Source organism: Ovis canadensis, chromosome 25 (genome assembly GCF_042477335.2).
Source record: "Ovis canadensis isolate MfBH-ARS-UI-01 breed Bighorn chromosome 25, ARS-UI_OviCan_v2, whole genome shotgun sequence".
NCBI lineage: Eukaryota > Metazoa > Chordata > Mammalia > Artiodactyla > Bovidae > Ovis > Ovis canadensis.
The window spans coordinates 31,915,662-31,938,806 of NC_091269.1; the positions used below are offsets into that span (position 1 = coordinate 31,915,662).

Consider the following 23,145-nt stretch of genomic DNA (forward strand, 5'->3'; position numbering starts at 1 on the left):
TCAGTCCAGCGCTCTTCTGTGGAATCATGGCCCTTCCTCTTCCTGAGCCCTCACATTACTGTTCTGTCGGGTCCCGGGGCTTTGTCCCCACTGTCAAAAGCGTCGTCCCTCTCTCGACCACACATATGAGAATGTTCTCTCTTGAAGTAACCTAGCGTTGCTCATACTTGCTATAGAATTGTTACGTACTGGGTTAGTCAGTAAGTTCGTTTGGGTTTTTCCGTAAGAGGTAACGGAAAAACCTGAGTGATCTTTCTGGCCAACCCAGTATAAACCATTCAGAAGATTCCAGATCTCCTCCTGGCGTTTTGTTTCCTTGCATCTCTCTTCTCAGAATCCTCGTATTTCTGAAGTGTAGAGCCTCAGATACCAAAAGGCTTCAAGAAACTAATTGCGTCAGGCTTGGTGATTTTAACTTTCTTTTTTTCACCCTCCGAGTCCCATTTCATTTGTGCTTTTGATTTTTGCCTCGCCCCCTGCCACCCCACCTGAATAGCAACCCTGCAGTTATGCATGGAGTTGAGTTTACACCGCATAAGATAAGGCGGTTTGTAAAATAAAGTCATTAACCTTTTCTCAATTCTCACACTCCTTAGGTACATCTGTTCTTGATTTTCTCATCTTATGCCTCGAGTTTGCTTTATAATTTGTTTGCATTTTGTTGTTTTTCTCTGAGATTATTTCTAGCTTTTTGCTGAGTCCCTAAAACTGTTTCTGATTAAATAAATAGCTGTGATAAGGCACATAGGAATCTTAACAGAAAAGAAATATGTGCCTGATTGACCTCCTTCATCCTCTTGTGCCTTATTTCCTCCTAAAGCTAAAACATCAGAAGAGAACAATTATCACAGCATATTATCAGTGGATTTGGAACTCTTTTATTGCTGATTTTGTTGGAAATGCTGGTATTTCATCAGCAAAAGCTCTTTTATATCTTCTAGCTAGCTTTGGATTTTCTCAAGCTGATAGCTCTTTCCTACCAACTTGATAAAGAGTCCATATGCTCCATCCTGGGATGTGAATTCACCCTTTCCTTGCATTCAGCAGGAAGTTGCCTGAAGTGTTCATCACCAAAGAGGTTGCTGCTGCTGCTGCTAAGTCACTTCAGTCGTGTCCAACTCTGTGCGACCCCGTAGGCGGCAGCCCATCAGGCTCCCCCGTCCCTGGGCTTCTCCAGGCAAGAACACTGGAGTGGGTTGCCATTTCCTTCTCCAATGCATGAAAGTGAAAAGTGAAAGGGAAGTCGCTCAGTCATGTCTGACTCTTAGCAACCCCATGGACTGCAGCCCACCAGGCTCCTCCGTCCATGGGATTTTCCAGGCAAGAGTACTGGAGTGGGGTGCCATTGCCTTCTCCGACCAAAGAGGTTAGGACGCCTCATCCCAGTCATTGCCAAACGGTTGAACTGAAAACGTCTTGAGGAACTTGCTGTGCTTTCTTGTCTTTTAACTTGCTGTGTCATTCATGCCACTGTCAAGAATACCATTTCCCTATTGCGTATTCTTTCTTTCTTCTGAATGGAATTTTGATAGGAAGTTATCTAGGGGCACCATGGTATGTAAATTGATTGTAGGTAACAGTGCAAACCTTTTATTCTTGTGAAAATTAGGTCTTTGAATTTAAAACACATTTGGTTTTTCACATCTCAGTATCCAGCCCTCCTGTCTTCTAGTTGACTAGTAAGGGGATTAATCTGTTTTTAGACGTCTATTTTTGTTTTTGGCTGTGCCGGGTCTTGGTTGCTGCACAAGCGTTTCCTCTGGTTGTGGTGTGAGGGCTTCTCTCCGCAGAGTGCGGGTGCTCGGGCACGTGGGCTTCGGTGGGTTCAGCGCTCTGGCTCAGCAGTTGTGCATGGGCTCAGCTGCCCCTCAGCGTATGGGACCTTCCTGGACCAGGCATGGAACCTGTGTTTCCGGCATTGACTGCTGGATTCTCTACCACTGAGCCACTAGGGAAGCCCAGTGTATTTTATTGGTTGTTTTAAAACAAGATAAATAAGCATGAGCTTATGCCTTTACCCTAAAGCAGCATAGCTGTTTAGGAAATACTTACAGGTGAATTTGTTCTTCTTGATCCCAGTTATACTATCCGACTATTCGTTCAGCAACAGTTTGCCTTAAATATTTACAGCTTGGACTCTTCTGCCTCTGTCCAAATATACTCCTTGCGCTTTTATTTTAATGCTAACTCAGTTTATTGGAATTCTTGTTGTCAAAGAGCATTCCTTGAAAGAATCTGGAGTATCACTGGCTACAGAATAAGCTTCAAGTGCATTGACTTCCTGTGACTCTGTTTCATTCTTTTCAAGTTATTCCCAGTAGGTTGGATGAGGTTTTCTCTCTGGATCAAATATATATCTTTACTTTAAAAAGGTGATACTGGTATGTATTTGGCCCATATCACACTTTTATCCCCCCCTAAAAAGGAAAGTCTTTTTCTTAGGAAGTTACAGGGAAACTCTTTAGTTTCACAGAAATATACAAGCCGTGGCCATTTGACTGTAAGTTTAATCGACTTTTGCTGATCAGCAAACCCACTTTCCAGCCTGAAGGACAAGTGATCAGAATAGCAGACAGGGATGGTTTCTAGCTGCGAATAGTGATGTAGCCCAGTAGGGTGCGAGGTGGAATCCCAGTCCTTCTGGGCTTGTCACTGCACATGTTTTATGCTTACAAGCTCCGTCTGCAGGAGATGACAGTGGGGTGAGCACTGAGTTTCATCTACCGTGACACACGATTCCACGTTCCCAGAGTATACGGCACACGAGGCCAGCCCAAGCTGCCATCTCTGAAGCCACTTGTGGGTCTGTCAGCAAGGTTGGGGGCCGAATCTTCTTCCACTCAGAGGCGGAACACAGTTTCAGGCACGCTTGTGCTTCCCTCCTGTATCTTCTGCTTCTTGGAAACATTTTAGATGGTGGTATCTTTGGTGTGATCGAAGGCAAAAGGAGAAGGGGGTGGCAGAGGATGAGATGTGGTATCTTTTGTGTGATCGAAGGCAAAAGGAGAAGGGGGTGGCAGAGGATGAGATGGTTCAACAGCATCATTGACTCAATGGACACAAATCTGAGCAAACTCCAGGAGAGAGTTGAAGGGACGGATGACCCTGGTGGACCACAGTCCATCAGGTTGCAAAGAGTCGGACATGACTTAGTGAACAACAACAAATCTTTGGTGTGAGCCACTCATGAGATCCCCCAAAATTGGAAGATAAACTTGTTGAGGTTATTTTTATTTAAGAATCTGATAGTACTGCTTTACACCAAAGAAATTTAGATTTATGAAACATTATATAAATGCTCTGACCAAACTTCCCCTCCCCTTTATTTTTTTTGAAGAAAGTACACTCCAGAGATTCAGTAGATTCAGTGACCTCTCATAACAGACATTGTTTATGCTGAATTGGGATTCGGAACTTATCATCATGATGGTAGAATCTATGACTATTCCTCTCAGCACAAAGGAACTCTATAGCTTAGGCAGGGTCAAAGACCTTAAACCATAATAGCTGCTCTGTGATATCTGCTGGCTTTCCTAGCATCCCCCCAGTGTGATCCAAGTCAACTAGTGCCCTTGAGATGCCTGGAGATTTTTCTGAGATGTATGTTGGCTGTTGGGCAAAATTCTTATCCTAGAGCCAAAGTTTTCCTTCCATAAAAACTTTGGCCATTACTACTTGGAACTACTTGCCAACGGAGGATATATTCCCAGTGTTTGAGGGAATTTCAGAGGAAGCTGAAATTCTCTGCCTGTCAACACTGACCCATTCCTAACAGCGTTGACAGACCCGTCCCCAGCCAACATCCTTGGTTAGTCAGGTTTAAAGGCTAAGAGTTTTTAGGAAGAGCACGAAATAAAAGTGAGAAGAGTTCCAAGCCAGGAGAAAGTGAATTCTGCCTCGTGCTCTCTTCTTATGGGTTTAAGGCCAGGCTGACCATTTTGTTCGTTTGTATATGCTCAGTTGCTTGGATGTGTCTGACTCTTTGCGACCCCGTGGACTGTAGCCTGTCTGGCTCCTCTGTCCATGGGATTTTCCAGGCAGGAATACTAGAGTGGTTGCCGCTTTCTACTCCAGGGGGTCTTCCTGACCCAGAGACTGAACCTGAGTCTCTTGTGTCTCCTGCATTGGCAGGCAGATTCTTGAATCATTCTGATCACCTGCGAAGCCCTGTTTGCTTGTAAAAATGTACCAAAAGCCATGCTGATTTTAGGATAGGATATGGAATATTCCCCCATAAACAGACATGAAGTTCTAATATGATGATTTTATTTGGGGGTGTTGTGAGTGGGAGGACTGAGGTCAGTCAAACAAAGGATTTTCTTTCTTTTTTCTGTCCAAGAGAACATGCTGACAATGAATCATTGCTTTGAATTTTTGATTGAAGTTTCGTTCAACAGCACTCAAACCATGGAAGCAGGAAAGTAGTTACAATTAGATCATTAATGAGACATCAGTGGCTTCAGTTCATCATGTAAGCAGAAAGCACCTTACTTTCTGCAGCGTAATATTGAATAAATACAGTGAAATGGCTGATGTGAGCATATTCTGTAGATTTTGCTGTGGGATAGGAATGAAACAGAAAGGAAGTTTAAACTTGAGGAGAGAAGGAAAAGATACTAAAATATCCTCTGATGTTTCCAGGATGGGCACTGTTTACAAGGATGGGAAACCAGAGGGGAGACACCAGAGTTCTAAGAGATTCTCTTTTTAAAACTATCACTTAAGCTCAAATAAACATACAAACTCTTTGAAACATTTATCTTTCTGAAAATATGGTATTTAGCATGTTCTTATGAAAACATTTGTTTTCTTACCAAGTCCTTAGGAATTTCCATATGGAGTCATAAAAAACCTGTGTTGCCCCGAGGTTTGGCTATTTTGCAGGGTACACATATAATATACTCGTATCAAACCCATGTCCGTACAGCTTCGTATTCCGTATGGAAGGTTGCATCACTGTCAACTCTTCTTCTCTTCCGTAGGATGACACCAGAGAGCTGTGAGCAGATTAATGGGGCAGGAATCTAAAAAACAAAACTCTGGAAAATATTTGACAGTTTTCTGTACTTTTATAGAGGTGCTGAGATCAGAATATTTGAAATCAAAACTATGTTGGGAAGTGCTGGACATATGGTCACCACAGATGTGAGGCTTCAACTCTTTTCACAGATTTACATCTCCTCTCTCTGTATTCTGCCCTCTCTCCAAAATAGGGGAGCCATCAATCTATTTCACAGCAGTTTGCTGAGAATCTACTTTTTTGGCGCTGTTCAGTTCATTTCAGTCACTCAATCATGTCCGACTCTTTGCGACCCCATGAACTGCAGCATGCCAGGCTGCCCTGTCCATTACCAACTCCCGTGATGGAGTCCACTCAAACCCATGTCCGTTGAGTCGGTGATACCATCCAACCATCTCATCCTCTGTCATCCCCTTCTCCTCCTGCCCTCAATCTTTTCCAGCATCAGGGTCTTGTCAAATGAGTCCATTCTTTGCATTAGGTGGCCAAAATACTGGTTTCAGCTTCAGCATCAGTCCTTCCAGTGAACACCCAGGACTGATCTCCTTTAGGATGGACTGGTTGGATCTCCTTGCAGTCCAAGGGACTCTCAAGAGGCTTCTCCAACACCACAGTTCAAAGGCATCAATTCTTTGGTGCTCAGCTTTCTTCACAGTCCAGCTCTCACATCCATACATGACCACTGGAAAAATCATAGCCTTGACTAGATGGACCTTTGTTGGCAAAGTAATGTCTCTGCTTTTTAATATGCTGTCTAGGTTGGTCATAACTTTCCTTCCAAGGAGTAAGCGTCTTTTTCTAATTTCATGGCTGCAGTCACCGTCTGCAGTGATTTTGGAGCCCAGAAAACTGAAGTCAGCCACTGTTTCCCCATCTATCTGCCATGAAGTGATGGGGCTGGATGCCATGATCTTAGTTTTCTGAATGTTGAACTTTAAGCCAACTTTTTTACTCTCCTCTTTCACTTTGATCAAGAGGCTCTTTAGTTCTTCTTCACTCTCTGCCATAAGGGTGGTGTCATCTGCATATCTGAGGTTATTGATATTTCTTCCAGCAATCTTGATTCCAGCTTGTGCTTCCTCCAGCCCAGCGTTTCTCATGATGTACTCTGCATATAAGTTAAATAAGCAAGGTGACAATATACAGTTTGATGTACTCCTTTTCCTATTGGGAACCAGTCTGTTGTTCTATGTCCAGTTCTAACTGTTGCTTCCTGACCTGCATACAGGTTTCTCAAGAGGCAAGTCAGGTGGTCTGGTATTCCCATCTCTTTCCGAATTTTCCACAGTTTATTGTGATCCACACAGTCAAAGGCTTTGACATAGTCAATGAAGCAGAAATAGATGTTTTTCTGGAACTCTCTTGTTTTTTTCAGTGATCCAGCTGTGGAAGTGATAAAATCCATTAAAATAATCCCTCTATCCAGAGAGCTTGAGGGTCGATTCAACAGCAGTCAGTATTATTTTTAGAGCAGTGTCTTCAAACTTTCATGCTTGAATGAGAGTGGTCCTACAAAGTCATTAGTTCTGGGGAAGAGGAGACTGCATACTTATTTTCTATTTTCCCACCATCCTCCAAGAGTCCTTTTCCTTGTTTTTATGTTTATTAATATAGTTCATACTTTGATTTTTCATCTCTCTATTGAGTATTTCCAGAATGGGTCTGAATGACACCATAGTCGCTTGTGGTGGTACACGGGCCAAGCTTGAATGGGAACTGTAACACTCATTGAAAGCAGGAGTAGTATTTCAGGCTTTGAGATGAGAACATTAAGTTCAACCTGGAAGAAGAGCTCACATTCTGTAGATGCCTTTAAGCAAGAGCGAAGAGGGAAAGAAAAGCACCATACTATGGCTGCTTTAGCAGTCTAAATCAGAATTTTGTCATCTTTTCCTCTGTACTTCAGAGACTTGAGTTTTTTTTTTTTTTTTTTTAAAGAACCATGTTCCAAACGAGTCCTGCTTTGAGCCGTGGAGACAGTTTGATGCTACTGGTGATTGTATCGTCTTTGTTGTATTCGTTGATAATTTATATTTCTGGCCACTAGATGGTGCTCTTTCGCTTTGAAATATATATGCATTTTAAAAATTGAGTCTTTTTTGCCTTTTGTTTATTGTTCTGTTGATGCAGAGATGGTAGAAAATCAGATTCCTTCTTAAATTGGATCTGAGGTTTCCTGTCCCTATACAGATGCATAGGAATTTTAATGTGATTATGCAACCTGTAATGTAATAGGTTTTCAGATTTTCATAGCACTCAATACATGCTATTAATTTGTTTTGTAAGAAAATACACTTTTTTTCCTATAGAAGCATTTTATGTTACATATACTTGGCTGATACGTAAGAGGCTATGGTTGCATGTCTTATGTGGCTTGATCTGCTGTGTCCTATGCGTGATTAAGGAATCACTTGGGAAAACAACAAAATGCTGACTGCTGGGTCCTAGAGACCCGGAATCTATGTTTTAGAAAGTGAGTCTGATGGGCATACATGTTTGAGATACACCAGGCTCCAATCTACAGTGTAGCAGTGAACACTTCTAGGGGACACTGATGACAGAGTGTCGGCCTACCAAAGTACCAAAGTTCAAGATAGTTGAGACCAAAATTTTGAATGTAGATAGCTTTGTGTAAATATTGCCTCTAGGAGTCTTAGTGGGTATAATACGAATAATTAAAGAGAATGGAAATGACAACCCACTCCAGTATTCTTGCCTGGAGAATCCCATGGACAGAGGAGCCTGGCAGGCTACAGTCCATGGGATTGCAAAGACTCAGACATAATTCAGCAACTAACACTTTCACTTTCTTTACGTAAGTGTGTTGAAGTTGGCAAGAGTCTTACACAGACAAGTTGATCTCTAATAGGATGGCAGCATGAATGGATGCAAGCAGACAGAACATTGTGTGTGGAAGCTCTCCCAGCTTGCAGGGGTTGGACAGCCATTTTTCCCTACATTTTTTTTAGCCCCTCTCCTTAAATACCTGATACATCAGTTCAGTCACTCAGTTGTATCCAACTCTTTGCAACCCCATGGATTGCAGCATGCCAGGTCTCCCTGTCCATCACCAACTCCTGGAATTTACTCAAACTCATGTCCATTGAGTTGGTGATGCCATCCAAAAATCTCATCCTCTGTCATCCCCTTCGCCTCCTGCCTTCAATCTTTCCCAGCATCAAGCTCTTTTCAAATGAATCAGCTCTTCACATCAGGTGGCCTAAGTATTGGAGCTTCAGCTTCAGCATCAGTCCTTCCAAAGAACATTCAGGACTGATTTCCTTTAGGATGGACTGGTTGGAACTCCTTGCAGTCCAAAGGACTCTCAAGAGTCTTCTCCAACACCACAGTTCAAAAGTGTCAATTCTTCAGCACTCAGCTTTCTTTATAGTCCAACTCTTACATCCATACATGACTACTGGAAAATCGATAGCCTTGACTAGACGGACCTTTGTTGGCAAAGTAATGTCTCTGTTTTTTAATATGCTGTTTAAGTTGGTCATAACTTTTCTTCCAAAGAGTAAGTGTCTTTTTATTTCATGGCTGCACTCACCATCTGCAGTGATTTTGGAGCCTCAAAGTCTGCCGTTGTTTCCTCTGTTTCTCCATCTATTTGCCATGAAGTGATGGGACCAGATGCCATGATCTTGGTTTTCTGAATGTTGAGCTTTAAACCAACTTTTTCACTCTCCTCTTTTACTTTGATCAAGAAGCTCTTTAGTTCTTCTTCACGTTCTGCCATAAGGGTGGTGTCATCTGCATATCTGAGGTTATTGATATTTCTCCTGGCAATCTTGATTCCAGCTTGTGTTTCATCAAGCCCAGCATTTCTCATGATATACTCTGCATATATGTTAAATAGGCAGAGTGACAAATATACAGCCTTGATGTACCCTTTTCCTATTTGGAACCAAGTGAATTGTTCCATATCCAGTTCTAACTGTGGCTTCCTGACCTGCATACAGGTTTCTGAAGAGGCAGGTCAGGTGGTCTGGTATTCCCACCTCTTTCAGAATTTTCTACAGTTTATTGTGATCCACACGGTCAGAGGCTTTGGCATAGTCAATAAAGCAGAAATAGATGTTTTTCTGGAACTCTCTTGTTTTTTCAATGATCCAGTGGATGTTGGCAATTTGATCTCTGGTTCCTCTGCCTTTTCTAAAACCAGCTTGAACATCTGGAAGTTCATGGTTCACGTATTGCTGAAGCCTGGCTTGGAGAATTTTGAACATTCCTTTGCTAGCATGTGAGATGAGTGTAATTGTATGGTAGTTTGAGCATTCTTTGGCATTGCCTTTCTTTGGGATTGGAATGAAAACTGACCTTTTCCAGTCCTGTGGCCACTGCTGAGTTTTCCAAATTTGCTGGCATATTGAATGCAGTACTTTCACAGCATCATCTTTCAGTATTTGAAATAGCTCAACTGGAGTTCCATCACCTCCACTAGCTTTGTCAGTAGTGATGCTTCATATGGCCCATTTGACTTCATGTTCCAGGATGTCTGGCTCTAGGTGAGTGATCACACCATGGTGATTATCTGGGTCGTGAAGATCTTTTTTATACAGTTCTTCTGTGTGTTCTTGCCACTTCTTCTTAATATCTTCTACTTCTGTTAGGTCCCTACCTTTTCTGTCCTTTATCAAGCCCATCTTTGCATGAAATGTTCCCTTAATATCTCTAATTTTCTTGAAGAGATCGCTAGTCTTTCCCATTCTGTTGTTTTCTTCTGTTTCTTTGCACTGATCCTTGAGGAAGGCTTTCTTATCTCTCCTTGCTGTTCTTTGGAACTCTGCATTCAGATGGGTATATCTTTCCCATTTGAATATGGCTTCTCTTCTTTTCACAGCTATTTGTAAGGCCTCCTCAGACAGCCATTTTGCATTTTTTCATTTCTTTCTCTTGGGGATGGTCTTGATCCCTGTCTTCTGTACAGTGTCATGAACCTCCATCCATAGTTCATCAGGCAGTCTATCAGATCTAGTCCCTTGCATCTATTTCTCACTTCCACTGTATAGTCATAAGGGATTTGATTTAGGTCATATCTGAATGGTCTAGTGGTTTTCCCTACTTTCTTCAATTTAAGTCTGAATTTGGCAATAAGGAGTTCATAGTCTGAGCCACAGTGAGCTCCTGGTCTTGTTTTTGCTGACTGTATAGAGCTTCTCCATCTTTGGCTGCAAAGAATATAATCAATCTGATTTTGGTGTTGACCACTTGGTGATGTCCATATGTAGAGCCTTCTCTTGTGTTGTTGGAAGAAGGTGTTTGCTATGACCAGTGCGTTCTTTTCGCTGAGCTCCATTAGCCTTTGCCCTACTTCATTCTGTACTCCAAGGCCAAATTTGCCTGTTACTCCAGGTGTTTCTTGACTTCCTACTTTTGCATTCCAGTCCCCTATAATGAAAAGGACATCTTTTTTGGGTGTTAATTCTAGAAGGTCTTGTAGGTCTTCATAGAACAGTTCAACTTCAACTTCTTCAGCATTACTGGTTGGGGCATAGACTTGGATTACCGTGAGAACACGCTGAGGAGATGTGCCTGAGCCCAGGGCAGCCAGCAGGAGGCCCAGTCTGGGGAGAGGGTGGGGCTGGAGTGTAGGCACTGATTCAGATTGAGGCTAGCTGCTGGGAGGTCTCCCTGGGAGGCCAGATTCATTCCTAGGCTCTGAAGCTCCCTGTGTACTCTTGCTGATTAGGATTGCTTCATCCTGGACCTAAGGGTGGGGAGCTTTAGAAAATGGTTTCCTCCTCCTTCCCATCCTTCCCTTTCTCTGTCTGCTTCTCTTTGAGTCACACCTTATGAATCATGAAACTCAGTGAAACTATGAGCCATGCCGTGTAGGGTCACCGAAGATGGATGGATAACGGTGGAGAGGTCTGACAGAATGTGGTCCACTGGAGAAGGGAATGGCAAACCACTTCAGTATTCTTGCCTTGAGAACCCCATGAACAGTATGAAAAGGCAAAGACGTAGGACACTGAAAGATGAACTCTCCAGGTTGGTAGGTGCCCAGTATGCTACTGGAGATCAGTGGAGAAAAAGCTCCAGAAAGAAGGAAGAGATGGAGCCAAAGTGAAAACAACACTCAGTTGTGGATGTCACTGGTGATGGAAGTAAAGTCCGACGCTGTAAAGAGCAATATTGCACAGGAACCTGGAATGTTAGGTCCATGAATCAAGGCAAATTAGAAGTGGTCAAACAGGAGGTGGCAAGAGTGAACATTGACATTTTAGGAATCAGTGAACTTAAATGGACTGGAATGGGTGAATTTAATTCAGATGACCATTACATCTACTACTGTGGGCAAGAATCCCTTAGAAGAGATGGAGCAGCCCTCATAGTCAACTGAAGAGTCTGAAATGCAGTACTTGGGTGCAATCTCAAAAATGACAGAATGAACTTTGTTTGTTTCCAAGACAGTTCAATATCACAGTAACCCAAGTCTATGCCCGAACCAGTAATGCTGTGCTGGGGTCCAGCCCTGGTGGATCCAGGGTGATTCGAAGGTGGGGACGGAGTCGGCGTCCTTGGAAATAACTTATTTAATTACAGAGAGGGATTAAAAAATTAGCAGAGAAAAAGAGGCTAAATAACTTGGTTTACATGGAATACCAATCACCACCTACGTAGGCCGCAGGCATCTTCCTGTTCTCCTGAAGGAGAGGAGTCACTGAGGCCCCCCTCCCCCGGTCTGATCTTAGAAGCCCAGGCAAAATTAGCAGGCTTGGTGGGTACCCATGTACCAGATGGAAATTCAGCCAGAAAATAGTAGGAGAGAAAAAGAGGCTGAATAACTTGGTTTACGTGGGATACCAATAAAATTCCAAGACAAGGAATTTGCACCATCTACGTTGAGCCACTGGCGCCACTTGAATATCAGAAGGTGCCCCTCCTTGGGCTCCTTCTCGCTTGGGCTTGAAAGCCGGGACAAGTAAGTAGACATGGAGAGCACCCACGCTCCAGATGGGACTTCAGCCAGAAAAACGGGGAGCAAGAAAGAACAACATGGGGGAATCAGTCTTTCTGGAAACTGATCCCCTTTCTTTATTTTTAAGTTTGCTTATATACCTTTTGTTACACATAGGGATGAATACAGAGTCACGTGAGGGTCAGCAGTCCTGACCTTTATCAAAATCAGGTGCTTTACATAAAAAAAGATCTTATGGGTTTTACATCATCTTCTGGCCATGAGGCCTGCTGACATTTTACGACCCTTTCTTTCTGATAACCAAAAAACTTATTTTTTCCAAGAGTGTTTTTTCTTAAACCAGGCACCACCCTCCAAATAAAATTGCATTCCTATAGGGTGAAGGTGTAGTGAGTTACAATCAAGAAAGGAATTTATTTAACCCAAGGTTAACAGGATTAATCTTAAAGGTTAATACTTATTTCTCCTATATGCTTAAAGGTTAATACTTATTTCTCCTATATGTTAGTTATATTCATTATAAGGGCAGGGACTATGGAGATTTATCAGCAAACATCAGCCCAACAAATGAGAATTCTTTCACCAATGTTCCCCTTAAGATCTGTTTAGTCTTAAGATAGTGATAAAGTTACATTTTTACATAGCAAGGACACAGTGATTTATAACAAAATACAGTGATCTATTACAAAAGAGAAAATTCATTAACTCAAAAAGTCTAGTATTGCTAACCTTAAAAGCTACTATATTTCCTTATCTATATTCCAAATACATTGATTAATATATTCCCAGGTACCTAAGGATGTGGAGGCCTGGCAGTCATTGACTCAACAATGAGAAAAGCCCTATGCTAATTAAGACTCTCAAAATACTCCAAAACTCTCTGTGCTGTTTATGGTTGAGAGGTAGTAAACAATCATGTGCATAGTGGCAGGAGTATGGATAATCCTGTCACACAAGCTAGTCTGTCAGCAAGAGGTTTGACCTGAGACACCCTTGTCACACCCAGGGCAGGGAATTAGCAGTAATTATTGGTGCAACAAATGAAAAACCCTTCACCTATATAATTCCTAACCAACCCACTATACTGACAATTTCCCAAAAGAATTTGCCTTTAGTAAGTCTAAAACATCTCATGCCTCTCAGGTTGGGAGGCTGTAAACAATCACATGTGGCCAGAGGAACCTATACAGGCGGGCTAGATAACCTTCAGAGGAATTCGTAATTTGAAACACTCTTGTCATGCCCAGGAATTTTTATTGACTTGGAGCTGCACGTTTACGCCTTCTCTGAGAGAAACGGTGATGGGGGAGAGCCCCCCGTAAAGTCAGAGGTGTAGGTGAGAACATGAAACAGTAAAGTAGATAGACTCTGGTTTTGGGGGTAGATGCTTGGGAACAGGGGGTTTCCTGAGGCTTGATCACGTCTTTGCGTATGCCAAGCCTCCTTCCTCATGACCTTTGCCATGGGTGGAGGTCCTCACGCTGGCTCCCGGCAATGCTGAAGAAGCTGAAGGTGAATGGTTCTGTGAAGACCTATAAGACCTTCTAGAACTAATGCACAAAAAAGATGTCCTTATCATCATACTGGACTGGAATGCAAAAGTAAAAGTAAGGAGATACCTGGAGGAGCAGGCAAATTTGGCCTTGGAGAGCAAACTGAAGCAGGGCAAAAGCTAACAAAGAGTTTTGGCAAGCGAACACACTGGTCATAGAAAACACCCTCTTCCAACACACAGGAGAAGACTCTACACATGGACATCATCAGATGGTCAATACCGAAATCAGATTGATTATATTCTTTGCAGCCAAAGATGGAGAAGCTCTTTACCGTCAGCAGAAACAAGACCAGGAGCTGACTGTGGCTGGTATCATGAACTCCTTGTTGCCAAATTCAGATTTAAATTGAAGAAAGTAGGGAAAACCACTAGACCATTCAGGCATGACCTAAATCAAATCCCTTATGATTATACAGTGGAAGAACAAATAGATTCAAGGAATTAGATCTGATAGCGTGCCTGAAGAATTATGGATGGAGGTTTGTGACACTGTGTAGGAGGCAGTGATCAAGACCATCCCCAAGAGAAAGAAATGCAAAAGTGCAAAATGGCTGTCTGAGGAGGCCTTACAAATAACTGAGAAGAGAAGAGAAATGAAAGGCAAAGGAGAAAAGGAAAGATATACCCATCTGAATGCAGAGTTCCAAAGAATAGCAAGGAGAGATAAGAAAGCCTTCCTCAGGGATCAATGTAAAGAAATAGAGGAAAAGAATAGAATGGGAAAGACTAGAGAGCTCTTGATGAAAATTAGAGATACCAAGGGAACATTTCATGCAAAGATGGGCACAGTAAAGGACAGAAATGGTATGGACCTAACAGAAGTAGAAGATATTAAGAAGAGGTGGCAAGAATACACGGAAGAACTATACAGAAAAGATCTTAATGACCCAGATAATCACGATGGTGTGATCACTCGCCTAGAGCCAAGCATCCTGGAATGTGAAGTCAAGTGAGCCTTAGGAAGCATCACTACAGAGAAAGCTAGTGGAGGTGATAGAATTCCAGTTGGGCTGTTTCAAATCCTAAAAGATGATGCTGTGAATGTGCTGCTATGAATATGTCAGCAAATGTGGAAAACTCAGCAGTGGCTACAGGGCTGGAAAAGGTCAGTTTTCATTCCAATCCGTAAGAAAGGCAATGCCAAAGAACGTTCAAACTACCACACAATTGCACTCATCTCACATGCTAGCAAAGTAATGCTGAAAATTTTCGAAGTCAGGCTTCAGCAGTATGTTAACCATGAACTTCCATATGTTCAAGGTGGAATTAGAAGTGCCAGAAGAACAAGAGATCAAATTGCCAACATCTGTTGGATCATAGGAAAGCAAGAGAATTCCATAAAAACAGCTATTTTTGCTTTGTTGATTATGCCAAAGCCTTTGACTGTGTAGATCACAACAAGACTTGAAAATTCCCATCTTAAAGAGATGGGAATACCAGGCCATCATACCTGCCTCTGGAGAAATCTATATGCAGGTCAAGAAGCAACAGTTAGAACTGGACAGGGAACAACAGAGTGGTTCCAAATCAGGAAAGGAGTACATCAAGGCTGTATACTGTCACCCTGCTTATTTAACTTATATGCAGAGTACATCATGAGAAATTCTGGGGTGGATGAAACACAAGCTGGAATCAAGATTGCCAGGAGAAATACCAATGATTTCAGATATTCAGATGACACCACCCTTATGGCAGAAACTGAAGAGGAACTAAAGAGCCTCCTGATGAAAGAGAAAGAGGAGCATGAAAAAGCTGGGTTAAAACTCAATGTTCTAAAAACTAAGATCATGTCATCTGGTCCTATCACTTCATGGCAAATAGATGGGGAAACAATGGAAATAGTGGCAAACTTTATTTTCTTGGACTTTGAAATCACTGCAGATGCTTACTGCAGCCATGGAATTAAAGCATGCTTGCTCTTTGTAAGGAAAGCTATGACAAACCTAGACAATTGAAAAGTAGAGATAGTACTTTGCCAACAAAGGTCCATCCAGTCAAAGCTGTGGTTATTCCAGTAGTCATGTACGGATGTGAGAGTTGGAGTATAAAATAAGTTGAGTGCTGAAGAATTGATGCTTTTGAACTGTGGTGTTGGAGAAGCCTCTTGAGAGTCCCTTGGACTGCAAGGAGATCCAACCAGTCCATCCTAAAGGAACTCAGTCCTGGATATTCATTGGAAGGATTGATACTGAAGCTGAAACTCCAATATTTTGGCCACATGATGTGAAGAACTGACTCATTTGAAAAGATCCTGATGCTGGGAAAGTCTGAAGGCAGGAGGAGAAGGGGTTGAAAGAGAATGACATGATTGATGGTGTTACCGATTTGATGGACCTGAGTTTGAGCAAGATTCAGGAGTTGTGATGGACAGGGAAGCCTGGTGTAATGCAGTCCCTGGAGTCACAAAGAGTTGGCCATGCCTGAGTGACTGAACTGAACTGGACTGAGGAATCGTGGCCTTGATGACTGGGAGGTGGAGATGGGTGGGTTAAATCACAATATGAGGAAATACATGTAGTTTGGTAAAATCTACAGTGAGTCATTTTGCTTATCCTAGTTTATCTTGGTTTAGAAGAACTTACTTCATGGCAAATAGATGGGGAAAAAATGGAAACAGTGGCAGACTTCATTTTCTTGGGCCCCAAAATTACTGTGGATGGTGACTGCAGCCATGATGTTCAAAGACTTGCTCCTTTGAGGAAAAGCTATGACAGACCTACACAGCATATTAATAAAGAGTCATCACTCTGGCAACAAAGGTCCATCTAATCAAAACTATGATATTTCCAGTAGTCATTACAAATGTGAGAGATGGACGATAAAGAAGGTGGAGTGTGACTTTTTAATAAGCTTTTTAATATGCTGTGTAGGTTTGTCATAGCTTTTCCTCCAAGGAGCAAGTGTCTCTGAATATCATGGCTGCAGTCACCATCTGCAGTGATTTTGGAGACCAAGAAAATAAAGTCTGTCACGGTTTCCATTTTTTCTCCATCTGTTTGCCATAAAGTGATGGGATCAGATAACATGATCTTAGTTTTCTGAATGTTGAGAAAAGCCAGCCTTTTCACTCTTTCCTTTCACTTTCATCAAGAGGCTTTTTCAGTCTAGTTACTAGATGACTTAACGTGTTTGACTGATTTTTGCCTTCCTGCACAAGTCTGTAAGGCCTATGTGGACAGATGGCTTTCTCTTTTTGGTCACGGCCTGTGGCATGTAGGATCTTCGTTCCACAACTAGGGATCGAACCAGCACCTCCTCCATTGAAAGTGTGAGGCTGCTGGAGAAGCATAGTAGAGGTTCAGAAAATCTTTACTGAATGAACGAGTGGTTTCCTGCAGACATAGCAAGTACTTACTCACTTACTTAGTACTAATTCTGAATAAATATTAAATATTCCTGAATGAAGATTGTTTCTTTCCTGTCAACTTTGGCCTATAAGAATATCTATTAAATGATCGTGTAGTTTAAAGTATGGATCCAGAGTTGGAAGACACTGGATTATAGGAAACATCCCCTGAATGCTTTTCTGGGGCAGGTTGCTAAACTGCCCTGTGCCTTAGTTTCCTCTGCAGACAATCACAAAACGGTGGTGTAGAACACTTATTATTGTCTGTTTCATTTTAACTATTGTACTGTGAGGTGGTACTGCATTGTGGGATTTTTTTCTTTAATTGAAAAATGCTTTATTTTTAGATATGTCACCATTGGAATTTAAAAGAGGCAGGATATTCACTAAAGAAATTGCTTTACAATACAGGTAGTTTAAAAAAGAAAAAAGCTAACCATGGTGTAGATTGAATGATTCAGTGCCTTTTAAGCCTTTAGAACAGGGGCTGGAATGTACCAAGATATGAAGTGATAAATTGAATATATAGACTCCTCACTTGTTTAAAAAATAATTATATGCTATACTTATTTTGCAGTTAAATAGGTTAGTCAGTGTTCAGAAGGAAGAAAGCATAGACAAATGCACAGTTTGAGTATTTTACATATTTCTGGTTTTATTACAGTGACAGCGCATCTAGAATGAATCAGATATTGAATGGATTATGGAATCATTTTTTCTTATATTGTAGCCTAAGTTTTAAAACAGAGCTTAGGGGTTTCGTATGAGCTCTTTGTTCTTGATTTCTTACAGATCCCCACATTAAGGTTTCTGGAAAGAAAGAAGATGTTAAGGAAGCCAAGGAAATGATCATGTCTGTCTTAGACACAAAAGTAAGTGAATGTTAAAGACACTCACATGTCAGAATCCTGTCTCTGCAAGGGGCTACTTCATGCTGTTATGAAAGAGCCATTTGGAGAAGGAAAACCAGGAGAAAGTAATGGGTTTTAAAGTAAGCACGTGATTCTACAATGGATGTAAAGGTCTGTTTCAAGTTTGCATAGGTTCTCTCATGTTGGGTAATTAAATAATTCTCTCTGTCTCTCTCTCTCTATATATATACATATACTTAAATACATAACATGTATATGTGTGTATGTCTTTATGTAGTGCGTATGTATGTATATGGTATCTTCAGAAATAGACACTGACCTTGATTAATATAGAGCAAGTAATAAAGACTGCAAGAATTCAGCATATTTGCTTTTATGATGTCAGTGCAAAACCAAAATTATGTTCTGTATAGCTGTGTGTATGTGATGGCATGAAATCTGACAGTGTGTCTGGTATGTTCTCTCTCTCTACAAGTACATGTAGAGAGAGACAATAGAGAAGTGAAAATATTTAAAAATGTATACTTGTTTTTGAGAATTTATTTTAATAAACACTTCTAAATCACTTACTCTATGCCAGGCACTTAGCTATATCATTTACAAATATTAATTTGTTTAATCCTCATAACAAGCTAGGAAAGAGATATTAGCAAATTTACGTAGGATATAATAGCTGATGAGTAGGGAGGTAGGTTCAAATCCAGTCTGTCTGGTTCTTAACCACTATTTTTGCCATGGAGTATTTCATTGAAATTATTTTTAATCTCTTCCTCCCTATTTTTTGTCCCTTTTTGTTTGCTGTTTTACTTTTTTAAGAAAATAATTATTCATCCTATAAATATTAAAAATTTGCAATATCCAAAAAAGGTTATCTTTTTTCTTTTTTTAGTGGTTAGCTAAAATAACTAAGTTTAAAAACCAAAGTATTTAATGGATCTAAGTTTAAAATTTAAGAATTCAGCAAGTGTACAACTCCTGATCTTTTAAAAATCTTGCTGTATTTTGACTTTTTAATTTTACTCTGTCAGGACTGAAGAATTTCAATATCAGTTTTATAAATGAGAAAACATTTCATGTTAGTCTTTATAATTTTACAGCACTACATTTCCCCAAATAAAATACATGAATTCCAGTCTGACTATAATTATTCATTGTGTCTAAAAATTTTACATTCGCCTCTAGTGTAGTTAATCTTACACTCTGTACTGGTTTACTTAAGCCGTTTTACTCCTGGAGATGTATACTTTGTGATTTCTTCCTCACTCTTCTTCTTACCTGCAAGAATAATTTCCCTACTTTGTAAAGTTTGACATACAGTGATAGAGAAGTTGTGAAAATGTTTGTAAATCCTTTTTATTCAGTTTTGAGCTTTATTTTTGTTTCTAGTTTTCTATCATTGTTCAGCGTTTCTAAGATACATTTATTCACTCTTGCAATTTTTTTAACCTGTTTTTCAGTTACTTGAATTCATTTTGCATGAATAATATCTATTAAAGAAAAAACAAGTAATTTATTTGTAATTGTAACTAATTTGACTTGAATGCTACTGTCCAAAAAAATTATCTTGGTAAAGAGTATATCTTCGTATTTCTTCTGACAGATTTGTCTTTAAATGAAACATTTTTATGAGCCAAGGATATATAGATAAAATTGAAGAATTTATAGATCAAGATGATCTTAAGAAATCTGTAAGAACTTCCAGTGGGTCACTTGTTGTTAATCCTGTTCCCTTGGGGTAAACGTGTCTTTTTATGAGTCGTTCTTTCCTTTTTCATACATCAAGAAATAATACGTTATTTCCACATAGAGCAATCGGGTCACCTTGAAGATGGATGTCTCACACACAGAACATTCTCATGTAATCGGCAAAGGGGGCAACAATATTAAAAAGGTCATGGAAGAAACAGGATGCCACATCCACTTCCCAGACTCCAACAGGAATAATCAAGCAGAAAAAAGCAACCAGGTGCTGGGACTTTTCACGTGAAACTTTATGGGACAGATTAGAGCTTGGATTTCCTGTATGCGCATCTTTTGGGGGAGATGAGAACAAGAGCACTTGTGAAGATGGCAGGTAGTATGGATTGTATGTCCCCCTCTAAGGAGACTGAACGTGCTCAGCTTTTATTAAGAGGTGTGTTGCAGATGGGCCTTAAATTCTTGACCTCTAAGTGGTTGGTAGAAGAGAGGGAAGGTTGTCATGGCAACATTAAATGAAGTCCTTGCAGAAAGGCTCAGAAGGCATGTGAGTTGGGAAAGGACCTGAAGGCTCGCCTCGTCCAGCACCTGTTGATAGCTGGCATTCTGTCTGGAGCATCACGCAAGTGCTCCTCCAGGTACCCCGGGCCACCTGAGAGGCGGCGTGCAAGTGCCCGACTTTCTCATATTGGCTGAATTACGTCTCTCTTTTATGCCCCCCTCCTTTTTTTTTTTTCCCTAGTTCTTAGGTTTGGAAACCAATGGAGCTCACACGTCTACATCAAAATGCCCTCAGTACTTGAGGAACAGATAGTGTTCTTTGTATTATTTGGAAGTTTTCTCTCCTCTAATCATGATATTAGAACCTGGGTGGCTCAGGGCTAAAGAACACGCTGGCCAGGGCAGGAGACCCGGGTTCGATCCGATTCCTAGCTTGGGAAGATCCCCTGGAGGAGGAAATGGCAACCCACTCCAGTATTCTTGTCTAGGAAATCCCATGGACAGAGGAGCCTGGTGGGCTACAGTCCATGAGGTCGCAAAGAGTTCGACACAATTTAGCAACTAAACAACAGGGAAACTATGTTGGCCACAAAGATGGATAAGACAGTCTTTTCTCTGTGGGACTGCTGGTAACAGTGGCATATATACACAAGGAACTAGATAGAAAGTCGTGGTAAAAAGTAGGAGCAGAGTTATCTGACAGCGTGGTGGGGGCCTGCCCCGAGAGAGCGCTGTCCTGGAGCCCCGGCCTCTCGCCCTACTGCCAAGAGCAGTTCCTCAATTGCTGGATCATAGCAAAGCCTAGAAGATCCTGAGAAAGGGCTGGTGGAGCCACAGTGCTTTTTGCCAATCAGCATGGAAGTAGCCCACTGCTCTGTGAACATAGTGTGGCAGTATCATTGCACATTGATGCCCATCTCGTGTGCAAAGAGTTTAAACGAAAGGCGGAAAATGCAGCGAACACAAGGAAATGGGAAGAGGGTGGGAGGCCCCCTGTGGGCTGGGAGGTTTTCGGTCAGTCTAGGCAGGACGTAATGTTGGTCAACTGACACGGATCACCAGAGCTTGTTAAAATGCAGATTCTGATTAAGTAGGTCTGGGTTGGTGCCTGAGATCCTTCATTATTAACAAACTCAGAGATAAAGACGATGCTGTACGATGCTGTTTTATCCTGGATGACACTTTGAGTAGTGAGGGAGTAGACAGCTGAGAAAGTGGAAGTGGATTCAAGAACAATAAATCTGTGTTTTTTACTTTTGCAGGTATCTATAGCAGGACAACCAGCAGGAGTAGAATCTGCCCGAGTTAGAATTCGGGTAAGTATCGATTCCTTTTCGTACTATAAAGCAATGTCAGCGATGTTGGCATTGTAAGGCAATAAAAATATTGTAATTTATCAGTTTATAACCAGATCATGTGTTCAACATGTAGGAAAGAGTGACAAAAGTTGTCTCAATGTCTCAAAGATGCTTCTTAGAGATGGTCTGAATTTTACCTGGCTCTGTTTCTCTGATGTTTTTGAAATGATCAAAAAGACGCCAGAGGAAAAATGCCACAGGCTATTCAAGTTGTAAACTCTCAGGTTTCGCAGAAGTCTCCTTCCATTTAAAAACTTCAGATTGCCTACCCAAGGTTATGGCTGTAATAAAAGCATTATTTCTTTTAAAAAATCTTAAATTATTGAAGGATGATTGCTTTACAATGTTGTGTTAGTCTACTGTACAATGAAGTAAATCATCTATATGTATATATACATACACACACACATATATATATGGGGCCAGTGGAGTTACAGCGGAGTTTTGATGAAAACGTGAGCAGCACTAATTGTTGCAGGATGAGGGAGTCGAGGGGTACTGGGGAAATGAACACATTTTCAATAGGTTTCCCATATTTTTCTACATTTGCTTCTTTTTGTCCCCATTTTCTACAAGGATGGTGTTTAAAAAAATTAATGCACATTTAATTTTCATCTTGAGAAAAAAAATCCCATCTTGAGAAAAGAATGGATGAATTACACATATCTCTAAATGAATGGGCTTCCCTAGTGGCTCAGAAGGTAAAGAATCTGCCTGCAATGCACGAGACCCAGGTTTTATCCCTGAGTCAAGAAGATTCCCTGGAGGAGGGCATGGCTACCCCCTCCAGTATTCTTGCCTGGAGAATTCCGTGGACAGAGGAGCCTGGCGGGCTACAGTCCTTGGAGTTGCAAAGAGTCAGACCTGACTGAGCAACTAACGTTTTCACTTTCAGTAGCTATGCAGTGACCTAACTGTCTGCTCTGGGTTCTATGATTTCATTTTAGGAGCTGCTTCCTTTGGTGCTGATGTTTGAGCTGCCAATTGCTGGAATTCTTCAACCAGTGCCTGATCCTAATTCCCCCTCTATTCAGCACATATCACAAATGTACAACATTTCAGTGTCATTTAAACAGCGGTCCCGAATGTATGGTGCTACAGTGATAGTACGGGGGTCTCAGAATAATACAAGCGCTGTGAAGGTGAGTGGTGTAGGTCATTCCAAACATTGTAGGTATAGGAATCGTATGAGTTTTATTTTTAAAGGATTTTAAGACAAATCTGTTTTCTGGATTTTTTTTTCTCATATTGCATTCTGGTTCCCATTTTTATGTATTTATTTTAAAAATATGTGTTTGTTTATTTGGCTGTGTTGGGCTGTAGCTGTAGCATGTGGGATCCTTCACTGTGGCCTGTGGGCTTCTCTGGTGGCTAGCTCATGGGCTTACCCCTCGACATGTGGAATCTTAGTTCCCTGACCAGGGATCAAACCTGCATACCCTGCATTGGAAGGCAGATTCTTAACCACTGGACCACCAGGGAAGGCCCCACATTCTGGCTTTTAGGACATGTTGAATTTTCCCATAGCTGTCAGAAGCTCAGTAGAACCTTTCCCTTCAGCGTGGGCGGCTATCACATGGGACTGTTTCTCCCCCACCTTTTCTCCTAGGAAGGAACGGCCATGCTGTTGGAACATCTCGCCGGGAGCGTGGCGTCAGCTATCCCCGTGAGCACGCAACTGGATATCGCAGCTCAGCATCATCTCTTTATGATGGGTCGAAATGGAAGCAACATCAAACATATCATGCAGAGAACGGGTGCTCAGATCCACTTTCCCGATCCCAGTAACCCACAAAGGAAATCCACCGTCTACCTCCAGGGCACCATTGAGTCTGTCTGTCTTGCGAGGCAATATCTCATGGTAGGT

General features: G+C 41.4%; 1 protein-coding gene across 7 annotated transcripts in view; it reads left to right on the plus strand.

Moving 5' to 3' along the window:
* Positions 1-23,145, plus strand: part of BICC1 (BicC family RNA binding protein 1) — a 354,032-nt gene that overhangs the window by 274,721 nt on the left and 56,166 nt on the right. For 4 of the 7 annotated variants that reach the window (XM_069571646.1, XM_069571644.1, XM_069571647.1 and 1 more), the window contains exons 4-8: positions 17,642-17,721; positions 19,529-19,687; positions 21,183-21,236; positions 22,226-22,420; positions 22,888-23,139. In XM_069571646.1, the coding sequence (XP_069427747.1) occupies positions 17,642-17,721; positions 19,529-19,687; positions 21,183-21,236; positions 22,226-22,420; positions 22,888-23,139 (740 nt within the window). The remainder of the gene's footprint in view (positions 1-17,641; positions 17,722-19,528; positions 19,688-21,182; positions 21,237-22,225; positions 22,421-22,887; positions 23,140-23,145) is intronic. The other 3 variants (XM_069571651.1, XM_069571648.1, XM_069571650.1) reach the window with 1 other exon arrangement.